The following is a 20,897-nucleotide window of genomic DNA, read 5'->3' as shown; positions in this document are numbered from 1 at the left end:
TAGGAAACCTACAGGAGTGTGTGTTAGGAGATAGGAAAGCTCTATATATATCCTATGTGGAGGTTGGCAGAACCCATCAATGGTAGGAAAAACAATTTTTAAAAAGAATAACTTGGTAACCTGAAAAGCTGAGGAAGAAAGGCTTGAAAGGTTTCTGAAGTTTGACTCCAGGTGATTAAATATCAAAAAAGGAACAAGCTTAGAGGAAGACATTTATTATGTTTTAAATTCCAGGAGACACAGCTGCTTCTCATATATTTAGAACAACTTTCAGTGACTATATTTATGATACAAATAGTAAGAGCTGAGTATGTAAGGAATGGATGAATGAATGAATGAACGAACTAACAAAAGAAACAAACTTACTGTTGCAGGAGAAACTCCATGGTAAGTGCCTTGTGTTTTTATAATTTTTAACTGTCATTGTGGCAGCATTTTATGGTTTATTATATGCTGGTGCTAGATTGTTTTTTCATCTCTCTGAAAACACTGAAAGTATGCATTTTGGTCTCCATTTAACTAAAGAAAACAAGGAAGATCAGAGACTATTTCCAGAGTTACTCGTTTACCCAACAGCCGAACCAGCAGTTTGATTCCTTACAGGTGGTTTGTTAGAAACACATGAAAAGAGTTCAAGAAAGGGATTGTACAGATGTCACAGATAAACAGCAAGACAGTGTAAGAGTTTAACAGAATGAAGACATGACAGGAAAAGCAAAAGGGCAAGAAACCAATTTTAAAGAGTAAAGGGAAGAGAAGTAAAGAGAACTGTTGCAAATAAGAGTCACAATTAGGTAAGTCCCCTGAGGTTCATGTACAACAGAGAGGATGTTTGTCTCACAAAGAAAAGAAAGAATTCTCTTGTTAGCCTAAGGGGATAAAGGAAATTTATGGCCTAACATAACTGAGAAGTCAGGGTCACTCAGGCTTTAACTATAGTTTAACTTGGACTCTTCTGTGAGTCTGTTGTCTCTGCCTTTTTAAAACACAGTTTGCTTGCTTGTTTGTTTGTTTGTTTTGGTTGTTGTTTTCAGCTTTATTGAGGTATAATTGATGAATGAAAATTTATATATTTATAGTCTACAACTCAATGTTTTGATTCATGTGTGTTGTGAAGTGATCATGACCATCAAGTTAATGAGCATGTCCATTACCTCACAGTTACTTGTTTTAATCTTTCTTGTGTTGAGAACACTTAAGACCTACCCTCTTAACAAATTGCAAGTATATAATTTCTCTGCCTTCTTGCATGTATAATTTCATCCTCAGCTTGCTTCTCTGGTGTTGAAAAGTAGCTTTAATTGTTTTGAGCTTTATACCTCATACCATAACATCCAGGACAAGAAGGAGCATCTCTTTTCCCTACAATCATACACAACAGTCAGGCTTCATATGCACTGAACCACCTTAGAGCAGACACCTAGCCTTGAACCATCACTCTGAGCTAGGATAAGCAGGATCTATATGATGATTTGGCTTAAATTATAGGTTACCATTCCACCCTTCAGCGTATCACATTGTCAAAAGGCGCCTTTTCATATTTGTCTTAGGCTGATCAGGTCCAAAGTAAAGATGAGAGTGGAGTCAACCTACTCCAAACCACATGGCTGCTATGCATGGGTAACAAGGTAGATGGGAATCTAGAGAAGCAACCAACCAGCCTAATTCAGGTAGGAAGGCTGCAGCAGTCCCACAGTGTGCTCTTCCTGGTCCCCCTATTTTTACCTTTTTCTGCTCTCCCATCTCACTTTATTTTATGAAAATTTTGACATGTGCAGCTGCTGCCACCTGGAGTAGGTTCATAGGGATGTTCTCCTTGCCCTGGCGCCCCTCTCTCAGCTCTCTACACAAAGGAAAACTAATTCCCTTTCCCCGAGTTCAACCCAAATAAGTTGCTGTACTAAGAAAGTAAGATAGGTGCAACAATGAAAACAGTGAACTTGTGGAATCAAATGAGGAAGGCAAAATTTTCAACTCAGAAGACAGTGATGCCCTTTCTCTCCCCCACTACTTTATGCTCCATATGTCCCTGCTGCATAGCAAGTGCTTAAGAATTATTTTTGAAATTAATGTATTCTGAAGTAATTGAAGTCCAGTCATGGATATCTCAGCTTACCCTGCCTTTTGTGCTGAGGGTGAACAAGGTGACTCTCTGCCTCACTGTTTCAGTTCTTGCACTATAACCAAGTGTCGCTTTTGTGGTGTATTTAGTGCCCCATTTTTCACATTGTTGTGCTCTTTATTGGTAATTTTGGTGATTAAAATATCCCAGAAGCATAGTGCTAAGGAGCTCTCTAGTGTTGCTAAGCACAAATAGACTATAGTTTGACTTATAGAGGAAATGCGTGTGTAGATAAGCTTTGTTCAGACATGAGTTACAGTGTTGTTGGCCATGAGTTCAGTGGTAATAAATAAGGAATGCATTAAATCCAGAGAAAAAAAGAAGGGAGGCATACATAGGCACCCTATGCCTCCTCACACAACCAAAACAAGGACAACAACAAATTTAAAAACAAAAGACAACCCGAAATGGCAGAAATCAAACTGTATGGAAATCCAACAGCCAAGGAGTTAAAGAAGAAACATGCATCCAGACTGGTAGGAGAGGCAGAGAGGTCTCACGGCAAGGCAGCAGCTGGAGGACTGGGGAGGGCAAGGCGGTGGCTGGCAGACCAGGTGAGGTGGTGGCTTACAGACTGGGCTGTCCCACATTTGTGTGCAGATAAACCAGGAGGAACAACTAGGGGCAAGACAAACCACACAACCCAGGGTTCCAGTGTGGGGAAATAAAGGCTCAAAGCCTCTGACTGAAAACCCCTGTGGGGATCGAGGTGGCAGCAGGAGAAACTCCCAGCCTGACAAGAGAGTTTGTTGGAGAGACCCACAGGGTCCTGGAACATACACAAGCCCACCCACTTGAGAATAAGACCCGAAGGGCACAATTTGATTATGGGTAGTGGGCCAAGTGACTGAAATCTGGCAGAGAGTGGACCAAGAGTCATCGTTGCCTCTAGGACGCCTCCCCCACATACAGCTTTACAATGCAGCTATGTGGCTTACCCCACCCTGGTGAATACCTACGACCCTGCCGCTTATTACATAACAGGTGCACCGAGACAAAAAAGAAAAATACGGCTGAAATGAAAGAACAGTTCAAAGTTCCAGAAAACATACAACTAAGTGATGAAGAGAGAGCCATCCTATCAGATGCACAGTTCAAAACACTGGTTATCAGAATGCCCCAGGAACTCACAGGGTACTTCGACAGCATAAAAAGGACGCAGACAGCAATGAAGGTCAAATTATGTGAAATAAAGAAAAATCTACAAGGAACCAACAATGATGGGAAGGAACATTCAACCAGAACAGAATGAAGAAACAAGAATTCAAAAAAAATGAGGAGAGGCTTAGGACATCAAGGGTATCTTTAAATGTTCCAACATCCAAATCATAGGAGTGCGAGAAGGAGAAGAGGAAGCCGAAGAAATTGAAAACTTATTTTAAAAAATAATGAAGGAGAACTTCCCCAATCTAGCAAAGAAAATAGACTTCCAAGTAAAGTCCAGGAAGCTCAGAGTTTCAAAGAAGTTGGACCCAAAGAGGAACACTCCAAGGCATATCATAATTACATTGTGATTGAAGATTAAAGATAAGAAGAGAATCTTAAAAGCAGCAAGAGAGAAGGAGACAGTTACCTACAAAGGAGGTCCCATAAAACTATCGCAGATTTCTTAAAAGAAGCCTTACAGGCAAGAAAGCGTTGGAAAGAAGTATTCCAAGTCATGAAAGGCAAGGACCTACATCCCAGATTACTCTATCCAGCAAAGCTACCATTTAGAATGGAAGGGCAGATAAAGTGCTTCTCAGATAAGGTCAAGTTAAAGGAGTTCATCATCACCCAGTCATTACATGAAATGTTAAAGGGACTTATCTAAGGAAAAGAAGATAAAAAATATGAACACTAAAATGACAAAAAACTCACAGCTATTAGCAACAGAACCTAAAAAAAAACCCTCAAACAACTAGAACAGGAAGAGAATCACAGAAATGAAGATCACATGGAGGGATACCAGTGGAGGAGTGGGAGTGGGAGAGAGGGGAAAAAGGTACAGAGAATAAGTAGCATAAATGATAGGCAGAAAATAGAGGGAAGTTAGGAATAGGATAGGAAATGGAGAAGACAAAGAAGTTATATTTATGACCCATGGACATGAACTAACCCAAGGGGGGTGGGAATGTGGGTAGGAGAGGGTGTGCAGGGTGGAGGGGAATTGAGGGGTGGAAATGGGACACCTATAATAGCATAATCAATAAAATATATTTCAAAAAATGAAAATAAAAAGGAGGAATTTGCTGACCTATATGTGTAGCGACTCACAATGTTCTAAACTAACATTTATAATATTCTAATGAAGCTAGGATGGAGAAGGAGCTAGATTTGTGAATACCATATAATTGTTTCTGGAGACATTCCCAGGAACTTGGTTCTTCTCGTAGACACAGTAAAGAATTACAGGCCATGGGGCGGGGGAAGGTTGTCAAGGAACATGTATAAAGGGCACATGGAGAAAGCCAAAGCAGGTAGGATCAAAGGTGGGAGGTGGGGATGAGTGGGACGGGGGGCGTGGTCAGAGGTAAATGGAGACACTGTACTTGAACAACAATAAAAAATTAGAAAAAAAGATTTACAAGCCAGCGAGCCTACCAGCAGCATGCAAGCAAAGTTTATTAATGCTAAGTTCTAATAGGAAAGCAAAGCAAGGGTGCAAAAGTACAGGCCTGGTGGCCAAAAGAGGTGGCTTGGGCACCCCCATGACAGAGACTGACTGGCCAGGGATCCTCCATGTGGCAAGAGAGTTACGAGGCCAAGAGAAGACAGTGAATCCTTTGTTCTGAGGACTTATATAGCTGATGGGGTGGGGAGAGAGGAGTTACATTTTGATTAGCAGGTAAAGGTGGTGCTCGTATCCCCTGGAGAAATGTGACTCCCCCAACATAGGCTTGGGTGGGGGTCTGTTAGCAGAATCCTCATCTTGCTCCAGACTCTACTTGTTCATTCTGTAGACATGGCGGGAGGCAGGCCGTTAACCAAAGGTGTTTCATGGGTGTTTTATTTGGGTGCTGTGGTCCCTTTCTACCTTGCAGGCCTTGGGATGAATATATAGCCTCAAGGTTCTCCTTTTCCCAACAGAGTGGAGACAATACAACAGATATTCAAGGGCTCCCTGCCTCCTATACTGTCGTAGTTTCACTTCTTGTTTGGGACTCCTAGCAGCCTTTTCAGACCAGGCTCAGGACTGTGGGCTTTTGCTTTTAGCCTCCTGTATTAAGTGTTTGTTAGATTGTGATGGTGAGGGCCCTGCCTTTATTTCTCCTCTGGTCACTCAGTCCACCACAACATTCCCACTCAAGTAATAGGAACCCAAATCTTTGGGGGCTTTGGGCTCAGGGCTACTGGGTCAGTGGGTGAGACAGGTCTGCCCCCTCCTCCCTGCCTTGGTCTGCTCTCTATCCTACCTAACATAATCACCTTTTTCTTAAAAAAAAAAATCCATAATAGACAGCACAGCTGTGTGGGTAAAAATCAAAAAACCTTGTAACTGCATTACCCAGGTTCAGGAAGATATTAAACACTGTTGGCTGCTGTTTATTATTTAAAAAATACTACATATAGCTCTGGTAAGTATGGTTCAGCTGGTTGGGAATCATCCCACACACCTAAAGGTCGCCAGTTCAATTCTCTGTGAGGACACATACCGGGGTTTCAGGTTCAGTCCTAGTCGGTACTCGTACAAGAGACAACTGATTGGTGTTTCTCTCACATCAATGTTTCTCTCCCTGTCTTCCCCCACCACAAAATAGGTAAAAAAAATATTTTTTAAAATACTATATATAATAAGTAAATTATTTGAAGTTATGTAGACATTAAAGAAGGTGTCTTTCAACAGGAACACACATAAAACAGGGCTGTGTATTCATTAGTTGACAAAAATGTTCTGACCAGAGATTCACAGGAACTGTGTATTTTCCTGAGGAGCAATGAATGAGCTTTTGTTTAGTAACTTAGAGTTTGCTGTGTCTTCAACACAACGGCCATAACTAGTGAGAATGTACTGTGTGCACACTCCTTGCTTTGGTCTCCCTTCAGTCCTGACTGTCAACACTCTGTTCTCTTTTCTCGACCATCTGCTTTTTGCTTCTGTGACATGCTTGCACTGCTGCCTCTCAGACTGCACCTTTCTCAGTGCTTCTCAGATTTTAATGTACCTAATGAGTCCCTTGCTGATTTTGCTAAAGTGCAATTATGATTCAGTCAGTCTGAGGTGAGGTCCAAGAATATGGATTTCCACAAGCTCCAAGGAGGTGACTCTGCTATTTGTCCCCGAACCACACTAAATAGCGAGGACTGTATCCTGTCTTTCTCTTTTGTTTCAAATACTTGGAACAACAATTGCACACAAATAGGTTTCCACAGTTGTAAGAATGTTTGGAGGCCAAATTGTGTTTCCCCTCAGGGATTCAGAGGAGTCACTGAGGAACAAGTAAAGTGTGAAGACTTTTAACAACAAGCATAAAATGTCTCAACTACAACACACATCAGGAAGAAAAAGAATAAGAAAAGACTAGGTATTTGCTGTAAACTTAACACAGGCTTTATTGAAAGCATACTACACACAGTTAATACACTTTTTAAATGATACAAACTTTAAGAAGATACAGACTTTGCTCTCAGGAAACTGAAAAATTAGAAGGGGAAAAGGGACCTGCATAGCTGCAGCAAAGGATAGAAAGTAGAAAGTCGGCAAAGTATGCTGCAGAGTGTGGTGGGAGTTCAGACACTGCTTCCACTTGTGCATCAGGGAACACCCCCCAAAAGAAGTGACATTCTAAATGAGCCTGAGGTTCATTAATTTTCCAGTATAGAGAGGTTACTAGGATCTCATTTTATCCAGAGTTCAAATATGAGTTTTAAAATTTCACAACCAGGTCAGAAAGCAAATCCTGCAAACTGACAACTAGTGTACATTAATAAGAGACCATTAAGTAAACATAGGTAAACCACAACAAAATTGTACAAAAGAGAGTTGAAAGGACATCAGCACCATGCTGAGTTTTAAGTATGTTTTGAGTCCCTGGGCTGCTGGAATCTCTCCAAAGGAAGAGCGGGAGGAGGTTTCCAGTGTGTCCTATAAAAAGAACAGAGATGAACGTTACTGTGCATGAGGTGGAGAGGAGAACTGAAGAGTAAAAGCAAAGGGACTGGGGAAAGAAGAATTAAGGGGAGAGAAAGGAAAACAAATACATGACAACAAGTAAGAAGGGCATAAAAGAAAAGGAAAGATGGATACAGAAAACTCACCAGCGCTTTTTAAGCCAAAATGCAAGACCTGTCAGAAGCAGCAGCAGGGGTAGCATCACTGCCAAGATGATCAAGGCCTTGGAGTTAGGAGGGTCTGTGGGTTTGGGTGCACACAAGGGTGTCATTTCAAGTCCACCCATTGTTTACTACATTCCCCTCATCTGCTTGTTAAATCTGAATGTTTACCTCACTAATCTCCTTCCTTCCTGGTTCTTCTCTCATCCTCTTTAGAGATGAATCTTTCATCTAACCCTCAACATCTTCCTACATCTGCATTTCTCTTATTTTCAACTCTTTCATTTATTGAATTCTTTTCATTCTTTTTGGATTGGAGTCCATAAATTCCAAATTTTTTATATCTGGCTCTTGCTCTGCTTGTGAACCAACTACTCCTCTTCCCAGTGTGGACCCCGGTGTTTCCTTACCCAAGTAGAGGATGATGTCCTGGCCTTCTAGACTGCTGTGTGTCACCCGGCAAGACAGGCCAGATGTCTCAGTGGCTTCCACATCCAAGAAGACCTGAAGATACCATGTCCCATCAGCATTGGGCAGGATATCATTTAGCTGAGTGCCCTGTTGTGCCTGTTCACCTCGCATCCACATAACCGAAATTGGCTTTGGGTAGAAGCCAGAGACATGACAAACCAGCAACAGATGGTCAGGACCCGGATTGGGGCGAGTTGATAGCCAGGCCTCTGGTTTTACTGCAGAAGACAGGAAAGGTGTTCAGATAAGCACTCTTAACACAGATTTGGAGGTTCATGTCTTCACATGAGTTTAGACAGACACATGTGTCCCACCCTGGGAATTCATCACACATTATCCCTCTCCCTCTTGACTCATTATCCTAAATCTGAAGGAAGGGTAAAAAGGTACAATTTTAGAATAGAAAATTCTTGGAGGAAGGATATGGAACTTACCTTGTCTCTGGAGATCTGCCTTCCCTGAATGAAGGAGACCCAAAAGGAAACGTGGACAGATGTTACTAATGCTCCATTGTACATTGTTGTTGGAGACTGTGCGCTGATTGAGTATTTTGCACACCTGCTGAGCTCTAGCTCCACCCTCTGGAGATGGCACCCATGTGTTGTTCTGGAAGCTCAGGAGGTCTGATCCTTGATAAGCCAGTTGCCAGAAGCCTAGCTTGACTTCTGCAGAGTGCAGCTCACAGCCAAATATACATTGTACCTCAAAGGGATCTAGAGAAGAGGGATTGTAAATTAGAGCAAAGGGAGTTAAAAAAGATGAAATAAGTGGAAGCAAAAAAGGAAGTAGAAGAGAGATGCTTTGGGGATTTGAGGCAATGGAACAAAGTTTGGTTTACTCAGAAGTTCAGAAAAAACATAATTGGTGGTACTTGAAGGTGAAAAGAATGAGTGAGTTTTTTTCCTTTGGAAATGGAAGGGAATAAATTGTTGAAAGAGAATGGCATAAATGTGTTAGAGCAAGAGAAGAAGGAAGAACTTAGTGTGGGAATGTTGTGTTTTTAATGACTAGGCTGAATGAAATGAATTAGGTTACAATGAATGTACAGACAGAGATTGCTAAGGATATGGAGTGTGGAAAAAAATTGGAATAAAAACCGCATTGAGACAAACATACCCCACCCAACATTGCACCAGCTCATTTGGGTAATTGAACTTACATTCAAGCATCCATTCACTGGCATGGTTATGAAGTAAATGCAGGAATTCATTGTGGGACCTTTGGACAAACACTTCTATTTCTTTCATCTCCTTGTTGCTGAAGTTGCCATTGGACCAAGGCCGCAGGGAAACAAAACCACCAGAGTTGCTCTTCCATCTCTTAATCTGCAGCTCACCCAACCAACCAGAGCCCCAACTGTGGGTCCAGGAGTGGTTGTGTAAGGATAAAGTACCGATGGCTCTGAGGATTTGGTCCGGAAAGGCTATTTTTAAAAAAAAAGGAGAAAAAAAAGTCATTGGGAAGGAAAGAGAATGAAAAAAATGCCAGAGAGGGAACTCTCAGAATCTGGAGATCAGGGAAACCATAGTTACCTCAGCAGACATTCACCTGCCCAGGGCCCCATGCTTTATAGAAGGGTTGGGGAAAAAGTAGATTTACAGTTTTTCTTAGGAAAAACAATACAATAATGAATAAATAATAACACAAGAATAAACTTTGTTTCATATGCTCTCAACTGTAAACCTTCTTTTCTCCCACCTTGTACAACCTTCAGAAAGCACAGGGTCCTAGAGTGATGCTGAAGGGATACTCAGAATAGAACTATACTGACATGCTCACTCTCCAGGTGTGTTCTGAGGACACCACACAGAGGAACACACACACACACACACACACACACCCTTTTACACCCAGCTGGGCAGTTGCCAGAGTTCTTACCATCTTCATTGTCAGCACCTCCGAGGAGAACTGCTAGCAATGAAATTTGCCAAAATAGCATTACTGCACAGATGTTACTTCTTTCTCTCAGAAAAGATTGTCTTTGATTCCTGTGTTAAAGAAACCTACCCCACAACACTTCTGTCTGACTTCCTTCTACTACCAACAGACAAACCAGCACCAGCACCCCCGCCCCAGTAAAAAAAAAAAAAACCAAAAAAACACATTTTCCTTCCCTAAACCCTAGTCACCAATTCAGCCTCTCATTTCTCCTTGAGTTCTGACTCTCTTCTTGGGCTTTCAGCCTCTTTCCCTCGGTACTGGCCTTCATTCTGTTCATCTTCCTCTAATTTAGCCTCTATGGAATAATCTTATGTGGTATTGAAAAGTCTTCTCATTTCTACAATAAATACTTAAAACTAAATGTTTTCCAATTCCCATGTGATGTCCTTATGCCCCTGCTCTTTTCTGTCACTCTGTCCTTCTTTTTCCAAATTTAAATATTCTCCAAATATTCTCTTCTGTCTCTGAGACACCCCATCTCATTCATATCTCTGACATCTCACTGGTTGCTTTACTGATGTTCAGAATCTTCTGTGACTGCCAGTGTAACAGTGTAAACTACTACTCCATTATTCTTAGGGAAGAACCAGTAACCATCACAGACCACAGAAACCGTGAAACACATTAAGAAACATCTCTATTTGACTTACATTGATGTATATTCATTTACCTGAGAGTCACTTAGTGCCTGCCTGGATACACTCATCTGGCAATACTCATGAATGTACAGTTTTCTGCAATGCACTCGCTTTGTTCAAGGAGCTTCTATTCTACTTAAGAAGAAAACATAAAAGCAAGAACTATAAATCTTGGTGTGCTGGGTTTTATTGTAAATACAGACTCTAGACAAAAGCAAGCCTTCTTGAAACAGTATTTTGTAAAGTGGCAACTCTTACGTGTTGCCCACTCAGACTCTGGACTGGAGTGGTGCGCTCAGGGTGTTAGGTCTGTCTACCGCTGTTGTACTGGATCCCCAACATCTCACCAAATGCCTGTTACAGGTGCTCAATGAGTAATTTTTAATGATTGCATAATTTAGTTCAGGAATCCAATTATTTTTTAGTCATTCAGATTTTAGGATAGTTTTTTTGAGACATCAGAAGTCATTATTTGTGCTTCTACTTGGTGAAATGAGAATATTAAACAGTTTTGTGGACTTCCAGCCAAGATGGAGGCATAGGCGGACACACTGTGCCTCCTCCCACAACCAAGATAGAGACAACAACAAATTAGAAACAGAATAACAACCAGAAATGACAGGAAATTGAACTCTACGGAGGTCAGATAACTAAGAAATTAAAATAGACCCATTCATCCAGACCAGTAGGAGGGGCGGAGATGGGTAGCTGGTGTGGGTTGCAGCGCAGAGAGCAGAGAGCGCTGGGACTGGGCGAGTAAGGCATTTGGGGCTCGCAAGACCACAGCAGGTGGACCCAGAGTGTGCAAGCAGCAGACTCCAGCTAAGGGGTGGCAAACAGCAGACTCAGCGAGGTGGGAACTGTGAAGCAAGGCACTGTGTACAACCCAGGATCACAGTGCTGGGAAATAGAGCCTCGGGACACAGATTGAAAACACCTGTGGGGGTTGAGGCACAGGAAGAGACTCCAAGCCTCATAGGAGAGATCCTTGGAAAGTCCCACAGGGTGCAGAAACCCACCCACACGGGAATTGGCACCAGAGGGGCCCAATTTGCTCGGGGCATGTGGTGGAAGGGACTGAGGTCTGAGGGAGAGCAGAGAAAGTGCCACTGTTCCCTCTTAGACCCTGCCCCCACATACAACATCACAACCCAACCACTGGGGTGCCCCAACCTGGTGAACACCTAAGGTTCTGCCCTCTTATGTAATAGGCACAACCAGACCAAAGGGGGGGGGGGATGTTTCAAACACAATTGAAAGTCCCTCAATTGACACTTTAAAGCAAGCGAGAGATAGCCAACCTATCAGATGCACAGTTCAAAGCACTGGTGATCAGGCTGCTCATAGTATTGGTTGATTTTGGTCACAAACTAGATGAAAAAATGAAGGCTATGATAAGAGAAATGAAGGAAATTGCAAAGGGAACCAATAGTGTTGGGAAGGAAACTGAAACTCAAAACAATAGAGTGGACCATGAGAAAGAAAGAAACAACCAAACAGAAAAGAATGGAGAACTAAGAATTCAAAAAACGAGGAGAAGCTTAGGAACTTCCAGGACATCTATAATGTTCCAACATGCAAATTATAGGGGTACCAGAAGGGGAAGAGAAAGAGCAACAAGTGGAAAACTTATTTGAACAAATAATAAAGAACTTCCCATAATGGGAAAGGAAATAGACTTCCAGGAAGTTCTGGAAGCTCAGAGAGTACCAATGAAATTGGACGCAAGGAGGAACATACCAAGGCACATCATAATTACAGTAGCCCAGATTAAAATGAAGGAAAGAATCCTAGAAGCATCAAGAGATAAGGAGACAGTAACCTACAAAAGAGTTCCCATCAGACTGTCAGCTGATTTCTCAAAAGAGACCTTACAGGCAAGAAGGGGCTAGAAAGAAGTATTCCAAGTCATGAAAGGTAAGGACGTACATCCCAGAATGCTGTATCCAGCAAAGCTTTCATTTAGAATGGGAGGGCAGATAAAATGCTTCTCAGATAAGGTCAAGTCAAGTAGTTCATCATCACCCAACCCTTATATGAAATGTTAAAAGGACTTATCTAAGAAAGAGAAGATAAAAAACATGTATAGTAAAATGACAGGAAACTCACAATTATTAACAACCACACCTAAAACAAAACCAAAAGAAACTAAGCAAACAACTAGAACAGGAACAGAAACACAGAAGTGGAGGTCATATGGAGGGTTAGCAACAAGGGAGTGGGAGGAGGAGAGAGGGGCAAAAGGTACAGAGAATAATTAGCATAGATAGTAGGGAGAAAATAGACAGGGGCAGGGCAGGAATAGTATGGGAAATGTAGAAGCTAAAGAACTTATGACACATGAACATGAACTAAAGGAGGGAATGTGGGTGGGAGAGTGTGTGCAGGGTGGAGGGAAATGAAGGGGGGAAAATGGGACAACTGTAATAGCATAATCACTAAAGTATATTTAAAAAACCCTGGCTGGCGTAGCTCAGTGGATTGAGCTCGGACTGTGAACCAAAGTGTCGCAGGTTCGATTCCCAGTCAGGGCACATGCCTGGGTTGCAGGCCACAGCCCCCAGCAACCGCACATTGATGTGTGTGTGTGTCTCTCTCTCTCTCTCTCTCTCTCTCTCTCTTTCTCCCTCCCTTCCCTCTCTAAAAGTAAATAAGTAAAATCTTTAAAATATATATATATATTTTAAAAAAGAAAAAAGCAGTTTTGTTTAGGAATAAAATATATGCTAATACTCATAAAGTTTATATAAAGGCTTATGCTATAAATCTCCTATTACTTATATTTTAAACCTGTGGAGGTCACAGTAAAAAAAAATTACAGTGTAGGTTGCATGGAGAGGAAAAAGATTTAAAGACTTCTGGCCAAGATGGAGATGTAGGTAGACACACTGTGCCTCCTTGCGCAACCAAAATAAAAACAACAAAAATTTAAAAACAAAAAACAACCAGTACTGACAGAAAATTGAAGTGTATGGATGACTGATAACCAAGGAGTTAAAATAGACACTTTTCTAGACTGGTAGGAGAGGTAGATTCAGGTGGCTGGCCAGAGAGGGGACTTGGCAAAGAAAAGTGGTGGCTGGTGTACCCCTGCCACACAAGCGGCAGCAGGCAGACCCAGCGAGGAGGCACATTGTGGAAGGATGCAGTGTGCAAGGAGGCTGGTGGATTGGGCGGTCCCACATTCGCAGGCAGATAAACCAGGTGAAACTGGGGAGCGAGACAGAGCATGCCACCCAGGGCCCCAGGGCCTCAAAACACTAATTGGAAACACCTGTGACAGTTGAGGTGCTGAGAGAGACTCCCAGCCTCATAGAAGAGTTTGTTGCAGAGACCCACAGGGTCCTATAGCGTACACTAGCCCACCCACCCGGAAATCAACACCAGAAGGGCCCAGTTTGCATGGGGGAAGTGGCAAAAGAGGCTGAAATCCGATAGAGAGTGGAGCAAGCACCATTGTTCCTTCTCTGACCCTCCCCCACATACTGCATCACATCCCAGCCACTGGGTTACTGGGTTACCCTGCCCTAGTGAACACCTAAGGCTTCTCCCCTCACTACGTGACAGGCACTAAAAAGCAAAAAAAAAAAAAAAAAAAAAAATATCGCAAATGAAAGAACAGATCAAAGCTCCAGAGCAAATACAACTAAGTGAGGAAGAGATAGCCAACCTATCAGATGTACAATACAAAGCACTGGTGATCAGGATGCTCACAGTATTGGTTGAATTTGGTCACAAATTAGATGAAAAAATGAAGGCTATGCTAAGTGAAGTAAAGGAAAATGTACAGGGAACCAATAGTGATGGGAAGGAAACTGGGACTCAAATCAATGGAGTGGACCAAAAGGAAGAAAGAAACAACCAAACAGAAAAGAATGAAGAAAGAAGAATTCAAAAAACTGAGGAGAGGCTTAGGAACCTCTAGGACATCTTGAAACATTCCAACATGTGAGTTATAGGGGAACCAGAAGGGGAAAGGGAAGAGCAACAAGAGGAAAAGTTATTTGAAGAAATAATAAAAGAGAACTTCCCCATTCTGGCAAAGGAAATAGACTTCCAGGAAGTCCTGGAAGTTCAGGGGTACCAAAGAAATTGGACGCAAGGAGGAACACACCAAGGCACATCATAATTACATTAGCCAAGGTAAAAATGAGAGAGAGAATCCTAGAAGCAGCAAGAGATAAGGGGACAGTGACCTACAAAGGAGTTCCCATCAGACTGTCAGCTGATTTCTCAAAAGAGACCTTGCAGGAAAGAAGGGGCTGGAAAGAAGTATTCCAAGTCATGAAAGGCAAGATTGCTCTCTCCAGCAAAGCTTACATTTAGAATGGGAGGGCAGATAAAGTGCTTCCCAGATTAGGTCAAGTTGAAAAAGTTGATTATCACCAAGCCATTATATGAAATGTTAAAGGGACTCATCTAAGAAAAAGAAGATAAAAAAAACAACACTAAAATGACAACAAACTCACAGCTATTAACAAAAGAACTTAAAAAACCCACAAACAACTAGAACAGGAAGAGAATCACAGAAATGGAGATCACATGGAGGGCTATCAGCAGAGAAGTGGGCATGGGAGAGAGGGGGGAAAGGTACAGAGAATAAGTAACATAAATGGTAGGCAGAAAATAGACAGGGGGAGGTTAAGAATACTATAAGAAATGGAGAAGTCAAGGAGCTTATATATATGAGCCATGAACATGGACTAAAGGGGGGGAATGTGGGTGTGAGAGGGTGTGCAGGGTGGAGGGGAATAAAAGGGTGGATGTGGGACACGTATAATAGCATAATCAATAAAATCTATTTCAAAAAATGAAAATAAAAAGAAGAGGAATTTGCTGACCTATATGTGTAGCAGCTCACAACGTTCTAAAATAACATTTATAATGCTCTAATGAAGCTAGGATAAAGAAGGAGCTAGATTTGTGAATTTACTATAAAATTGTTATGAGAGACACTCCCGGGAACTTGGTTCTTCTTGTAGACACAGTGAAGAATTACAGGCCATGGGGTGGGGGAGGGTTGTCAAGGAACATGTATAAAGGGAACATGGAGAAGCCAAAGCAGGTAGGATCGAAGGTGACAGGTGGGGATGAGTGGGGCAGGGAGCATGCTCGGGGGTAAATGGAGACAACTGTACTTGAATAGCAATAAAAAATTTTTAAAAAAAGGTTTAGAGGCCAGCGGGCCTACCAGCAGCATGCAAGCAAAGTCTATTAATACAAAGTTCTAATAGGAAAGCAAAGCAAGGGTGCAAAAGTACAGGCCTAGTGGCAAAAGAGGTGGCCTGGGTCCCCCCAAGCCAGAGGCTGCCTGACCAGGGGTCCTCCATGTGGCAAGAGAGTCAGGAGGCCAAGAGAAGAGAGTGAGTCCTTTGTTCTGAGGACTTACATAGCTGATGGTGTGGGGGTGAAGGAGTTACATTTTGAGTAGCAGATAAAGGTGGTGCTGGTATCCCCTGGAGAGATGTGACTCCCCAACATAGGCATCGGTGGGGGTCTGTTATCTGCATCCTCATCTTGCTCCAGACTCTATTTGTTCATTTCGCAGACATGGCGGGAGGCAGGCAGTGAACCAAAGTTGTTTCATGGGTGTTTTCCTTTGGGCGCTATGGACCCCTCCCTTTCTACCTTGCAGGCCTTGGGATGAATATACAGCCTCAAGGTTTTCCTTTTCCCAGCCAGTGGAGACGTCACACACAGACTTTCCAGGGCTCCCCACCTCCTACACTGTTGTAGTTTCACTTGTTGTTTGGGACTCCTGGCAGCCTTTTCAGACCAGGCTCAGGACTGTGGGCTTTTACTTTTAGCCTCCTGTACTAAGTGTTTGTTAGATTGTGATGGTGAGGGCCCTGCCTTTATTTCCCCTCTGGTCACTCAGTCCAGCACAACATTCCCCCTCTAGTGATAGGAACCCAAATCTTTGGGGACTTTGGGCTCAGGGCTACTGGGTCAGTGGGTGAGACATGTCTGCCCCCTCCTCCCTGCCTTGGTCTACTCTCTATCCTGCCTAACATAATGACTTCTTCTTTTTTCTTTAAAAAAGCATAATAGCACAGCTGTGTGGCTAAAAGTCAAAGGTACTTGTAACTGCATTACCCAGGTTCAGGAAGATATTAAAAACACTCTTGGCTGTTGTTTTATTGTTTAAAAAATACTACATATAGCTCTGGTAAGTATGGTTCAGTTGGTTGGGCGTCATCCCACACAGCTAAAGGTCGCCAGTTCAATTCCCTGTCAGGGCACATACCTGGGTTGCAGGTTCAGTCCTGGTTGGAACTCATACAAGAGACTACTGATTGGTGTTTCTCTCACATCAGAGTTCCTCTCCCTCTCTTCCCCCACCACAAAATAGGTAAATAAAATATTTTTTAAAATACTATATATGATAAATGAATTATTTGAAGTTATGTAGACATTAAAGAAGGTATCTTTAAACAGGAACACACATAAAACAGAGCTGAGTATTCATTAGCTGACAAAAATGATCTGACCAGAGATTCACAGGAACTGTGTATTCTCCCGAGGAGCAATGGAGCAGTGTTTAGTAACTTAGTGTTCACTGTGTCTTCAACACAACAGCCATAACTAGTAAGAGTGTACTGTGTGCACACTCCTTGCTTTGGTCTCACTTCAGTCCTGACTGTCAACACTCTGTTCTCTTTTCTCGACCATCTGCTTTTTGCTTCTGTGACGTGCTTGCACTGCTGCCTCTCAGACTGTACCTTTGTCAGTGCCTCTCAAATGTGAATGTACCTAATGAGTCCCTTGCTGATTTTGCTAAAGTGCAGTCATGATTCAGTAAGTCTGAGGTGAGGTCCAAGAATATACATTTCTAACAAGCTCCAAGGAGGTGACTCTGCTGTTTGTCCCCGAACCACACTAAATAGCGAGGACTGTATCCTACCTTTCTGTTTTCGTTTAAAATACTTGGAACAACAATTGCACACAAATAGGTTTCCACAGTTGTAAGAATGTTTGGAGGCCACATTGTGTTTCTCCTCAGGGATTCAGAGAAGCCACTGAGGAACTACTGAAGTGTGAAGAGTTTTAACAAAAAAACATAAAATGTCTCAACTACAACACATGTCAGGAAGATAAAAAATAAGACTATGTATTTGCTGTAAACTTAACACAGGCTTTATTGAAAGCATACTACACACAGTTAATACACTTCATAAATGATACAAACTTTAAGAAGATATAGACTTTGCTCTCAGGAAACTTAAAAATTAGAAGGGGAAAAGGGACCTGCATAGCTGCAGCAAAGGATAGAAAGTAGAAAGTCGGCAAAGTATGCTGCAGAGTGTGATGGGAGTTCAGACACTGCCTGCACTTGTGCATCAGGGAACACACCCCAAAAGAAGTGACATTCTAAATGAGCCTGAGGTTCATTAATTTTCCAGTATAGAGAGGTTACTAGGATCTCATTTTATCCAGACTTAAAACATGAGTTTTAAAATCTCACAACCAGGTCAGAAAGCAAATCCTGCAAACTGACAACTAGTGTACATTAATAAGAGACCATTAAGTAAACATAGGTAAACCACAACAAAATTGTACAAAAGAGAGTTGAAAGGACATCAGCACCATGCTGAGTTTTAAGTAGGTTTTGAGTCCCTGGGCTGCTGGAATCTCTCCAAAGGAAGAAGAGTGGGAGGAGGTTCACAATGTGTCCTATAAAAAGAACAGAGATGAACGTTACTGTGCATGAGGTGGAGAGAACTGAAGAGTAAAAGCAAAGGGACTGAGGAAAGAAGAATTAAGGGGAGAGAGAGGAAAACAAGTACAGGACAACAAGTAAGGAGGGGATAAAAGAAAAGGAAAGATGGATACAGAAAACTCACCAGCGCTTTTTAAGCCAAAATGCAAGACCTGTCAGAAGCAGCAGCAGGGGTAGCATCACTGCCAAGATGATCAAGGCCTTGGAGTTAGGACGGTCTGTGGGTTTGGGTGCACACAAGGGTGTCATTTCAAGTCCACCCCTTGTTTACTACATTTCCCTCATCTGCTTGTTTAAATCTGAATGTTCACCTCGCTAATCTCCTTTCTTCCTGTTCTTTTCTCATCCCTCTTCAGAGATGAATCTTTTATCTAACCCTCAACATCGTTCTACATCTGCAGCTCTCTTATTTTCAGCTCTTTCGTTTATTGAATTATTTTCATTCCTTTGGGATTGGAGTCCATAAGTTCCATTTTTTTTATCTGGCTCTTTTGCTCTGGTTGTGGACCATCTACTCTTCTTCCCAGTGTGGACCCCAGTGTTTTCTTACCCAAGTAGAGGATGATGTCCTGGCCTTCTAGACTGCTGTGTGTCACCCGGCAAGACAGACCAGATGTCTCAGTGGCTTCCACATCCAAGAAGACCTGAAGATACCATGTCCCATCAGCATTGGGCAGGATATCACTTAGTTGAGAGCCCTGTTGTGCCTGTTCACCTCGCATCCACATAACCGAAATTGGCTTTGGGTAGAAGCCAGAGACATGACAAACCAGCAACAGATGGTTAGGACCAGGATTGGGGCCAGTGGACAGCCAGGCCTCTGGTTTTACTGCAGAAGACAGGAAAGGTGTTCAGATAAGCACTTTAACACAGATTTGGAGGTTCATGTCTTCACATCAGTTTAGACAGACACATGTGTCCCACCCTGGGAATTCATCACACATTATCCCTCTCCCTCTTGACTCATTATCCTAAATCTGAAGGGAGGGTAAAAAGGTACAATTTTAGAATAGAAAATTCTTGGAGGAAGGATATGGGACTGACCTTGTCTCTGGAGATCTGCCTTCCCTGAATGAAGGAGACCCAAAAGGTAACGTGGGCAGGTTTTAGTAGTCCTCCATTCTATGATTTTGTTGACGACAGGGCGCTGATTGAGTAGTCTGCACATCTGCTGAGCTCTAGTTCCACCCTCTGGAGATGGCACCCATGTGTTGTTCTGGAAGCTTAGGAGGTCTGATCCTCGATAAGCCAGTTGCCAGAAGGGTAGCTTGACTTCCCCAGAGTGCAGCTCACAGCCTAATGTTTTTTGTACCTCAAAGGGATCTAGAGAAGAGGGATTATAAATTAGAGGAAAGGGAGTTAAAAAAGATGAAATAAGTGGAAGCAAAAAAGGAAGTAGAAGAGAGAAGTTTGGGGGATTTGAGGCAATGGAACAAAGTTTGGTTTACTCAGAAGTTCAGAAAAAACATAATTGGTGGTACTTGAAGGTGAAAAGAATGAGTGAGTTTTTTTCCTTTGGAAATGGAAGGTAATAAATTGTTGAAAGAGAATGGCATAAATGTGTTAGAGCAAGAGAAGAAGGAAGAACTTAGTGTGAGAATGTTGTGTTTTTAATGACTAGGCTGAATGAAATGAATTAGGTTACAATGAATGTGCAGACAGAGATTGCTAAGGATATGGAGTGTGGAAAAAAATTGGAATAAAAACCTCATTGAGACCAACATACCCCACTCAACAATGCACCTGCTCATTTTGGGAATTGAACTTACATTCAAGCATCCATTCACTGGCATGTTTATGAAGTAAATGCAGAAATTCATAGTGCAACGTTTGCAATAACACTTCTATTTGTTTCATCTCCTTGTTGCTGAAGTTGCCATTGGACCAAGGCCGCAGGGAAACAAAACCACCAGAGTTGCTCTTCCATCTCTTAATCTGCAGCTCACCCAACCAAGCAGAGCCCCAACTGTGGGTCCAGGAGCGGTTGTGTAAGGATAAAGTCTCTATGATTCTGAAGATTTGGTCCTGGAAGGCTATTGGGAAAAAAAAAAAGACAGGAGGAGGGAAAACAAGGCATTAGGAAGGAAGGAGAAGGAAGAAAGACAGGTGTCAGAGAGGGAACTCTCAGAATCTGGAGATCAGGGAAACCATAGTTACCTCAGCAGACATTCACCTGCCCAGGGCCCCATGCTTTATAGAAGGGTTGGGGAAAAAGTAGATTTACAGTTTTTCTTAGGAAAAACAATACAATAATGAATAAATAATAACACAAAAATAAACTTTGTTTCATATGCTTACAACTGTAAACCTACTTTCCCCCACCTTGCACAACCTTCAGAAAGCACAGGATCCTAAAGGGATACTGAAGGGACACTCCGAATGGACCTATGCTGACATTCTCACTCTTCAGGTGTGTTCTGAGGACACCACACAGAGGAACACACACACACACACACACACACACACACACCCTTTGGCTCCCAGCTACACAGTTGCCAGAGTTCTTACCATCTTCACTGTCACCACCTCTGAGGAGAACTGCTAGCAATGAAATTTGCAAAAACAGCATTACTGCACAGGTGTTACTTCTTTCTCTCAGAAAAGTTTATCTTTGATTCCTGTGTTAAAGAAACCTACCCCACAACACTTCTGTCTGACTTCCTTCTTCTAACAACAGACAAACCAGGACCAGCACCCCTGCCCCAGTAAAAAAAAAAAAATGCTCCTTCCCTAAACCCTAGTCACCAATTCA

At 42.3% G+C, this 20,897-nt stretch overlaps 2 protein-coding genes across 2 annotated transcripts in view; both read right to left on the bottom strand.

The window, feature by feature from the left end:
- Nucleotides 1–20,897, bottom strand: part of LOC114493998 (T-cell surface glycoprotein CD1a-like) — a 338,703-nt gene that overhangs the window by 81,649 nt on the left and 236,157 nt on the right. The window contains 1 exon segment of the mRNA XM_036023047.1: nucleotides 9,006–9,269. Coding sequence (XP_035878940.1) covers nucleotides 9,006–9,269 — 264 coding nt within the window.
- Nucleotides 17,552–20,798, bottom strand: LOC114495310 (T-cell surface glycoprotein CD1a-like). The gene is made up of 6 exons (XM_028510542.2): nucleotides 20,654–20,798; nucleotides 19,915–20,178; nucleotides 19,190–19,468; nucleotides 18,696–18,974; nucleotides 18,270–18,363; nucleotides 17,552–18,099 (listed from the first exon to the last, which is right to left on the bottom strand). The coding sequence occupies exons 1-6, from the start codon at nucleotides 20,712–20,714 to the stop codon at nucleotides 18,024–18,026; spliced, it is 1,053 nt and encodes a 350-aa protein (XP_028366343.2). The 5' UTR covers nucleotides 20,715–20,798; the 3' UTR covers nucleotides 17,552–18,023.

The sequence above is a fragment of the Phyllostomus discolor genome, chromosome 4 (genome assembly GCF_004126475.2).
Source record: "Phyllostomus discolor isolate MPI-MPIP mPhyDis1 chromosome 4, mPhyDis1.pri.v3, whole genome shotgun sequence".
Classification (NCBI taxonomy): domain Eukaryota; kingdom Metazoa; phylum Chordata; class Mammalia; order Chiroptera; family Phyllostomidae; genus Phyllostomus; species Phyllostomus discolor.
The sequence above is the reverse complement of the archived record's forward strand: the minus strand, read 5'-3'. Positions and strand labels throughout refer to the sequence as shown.

Excerpts from the sequence above, each read along its gene's own strand:
- LOC114495310 (XM_028510542.2), bottom strand. The coding sequence starts at position 20,714 with ATGCTGTTTTTGCAAATTTCATTGCTAGCAGTTCTCCTCAGAGGTGGT. Across the intron at positions 20,179-20,653 it reads AGGTGGTGACAGTGAAGATG|CCTTCCAGGACCAAATCTTC; the intron begins GTAAGAACTCTG and ends TTTTCCCAATAG. Across the intron at positions 19,469-19,914 it reads CAGTGAATGGATGCTTGAAT|ATCCCTTTGAGGTACAAAAA; the intron begins GTAAGTTCAATT and ends CCTCTTCTCTAG.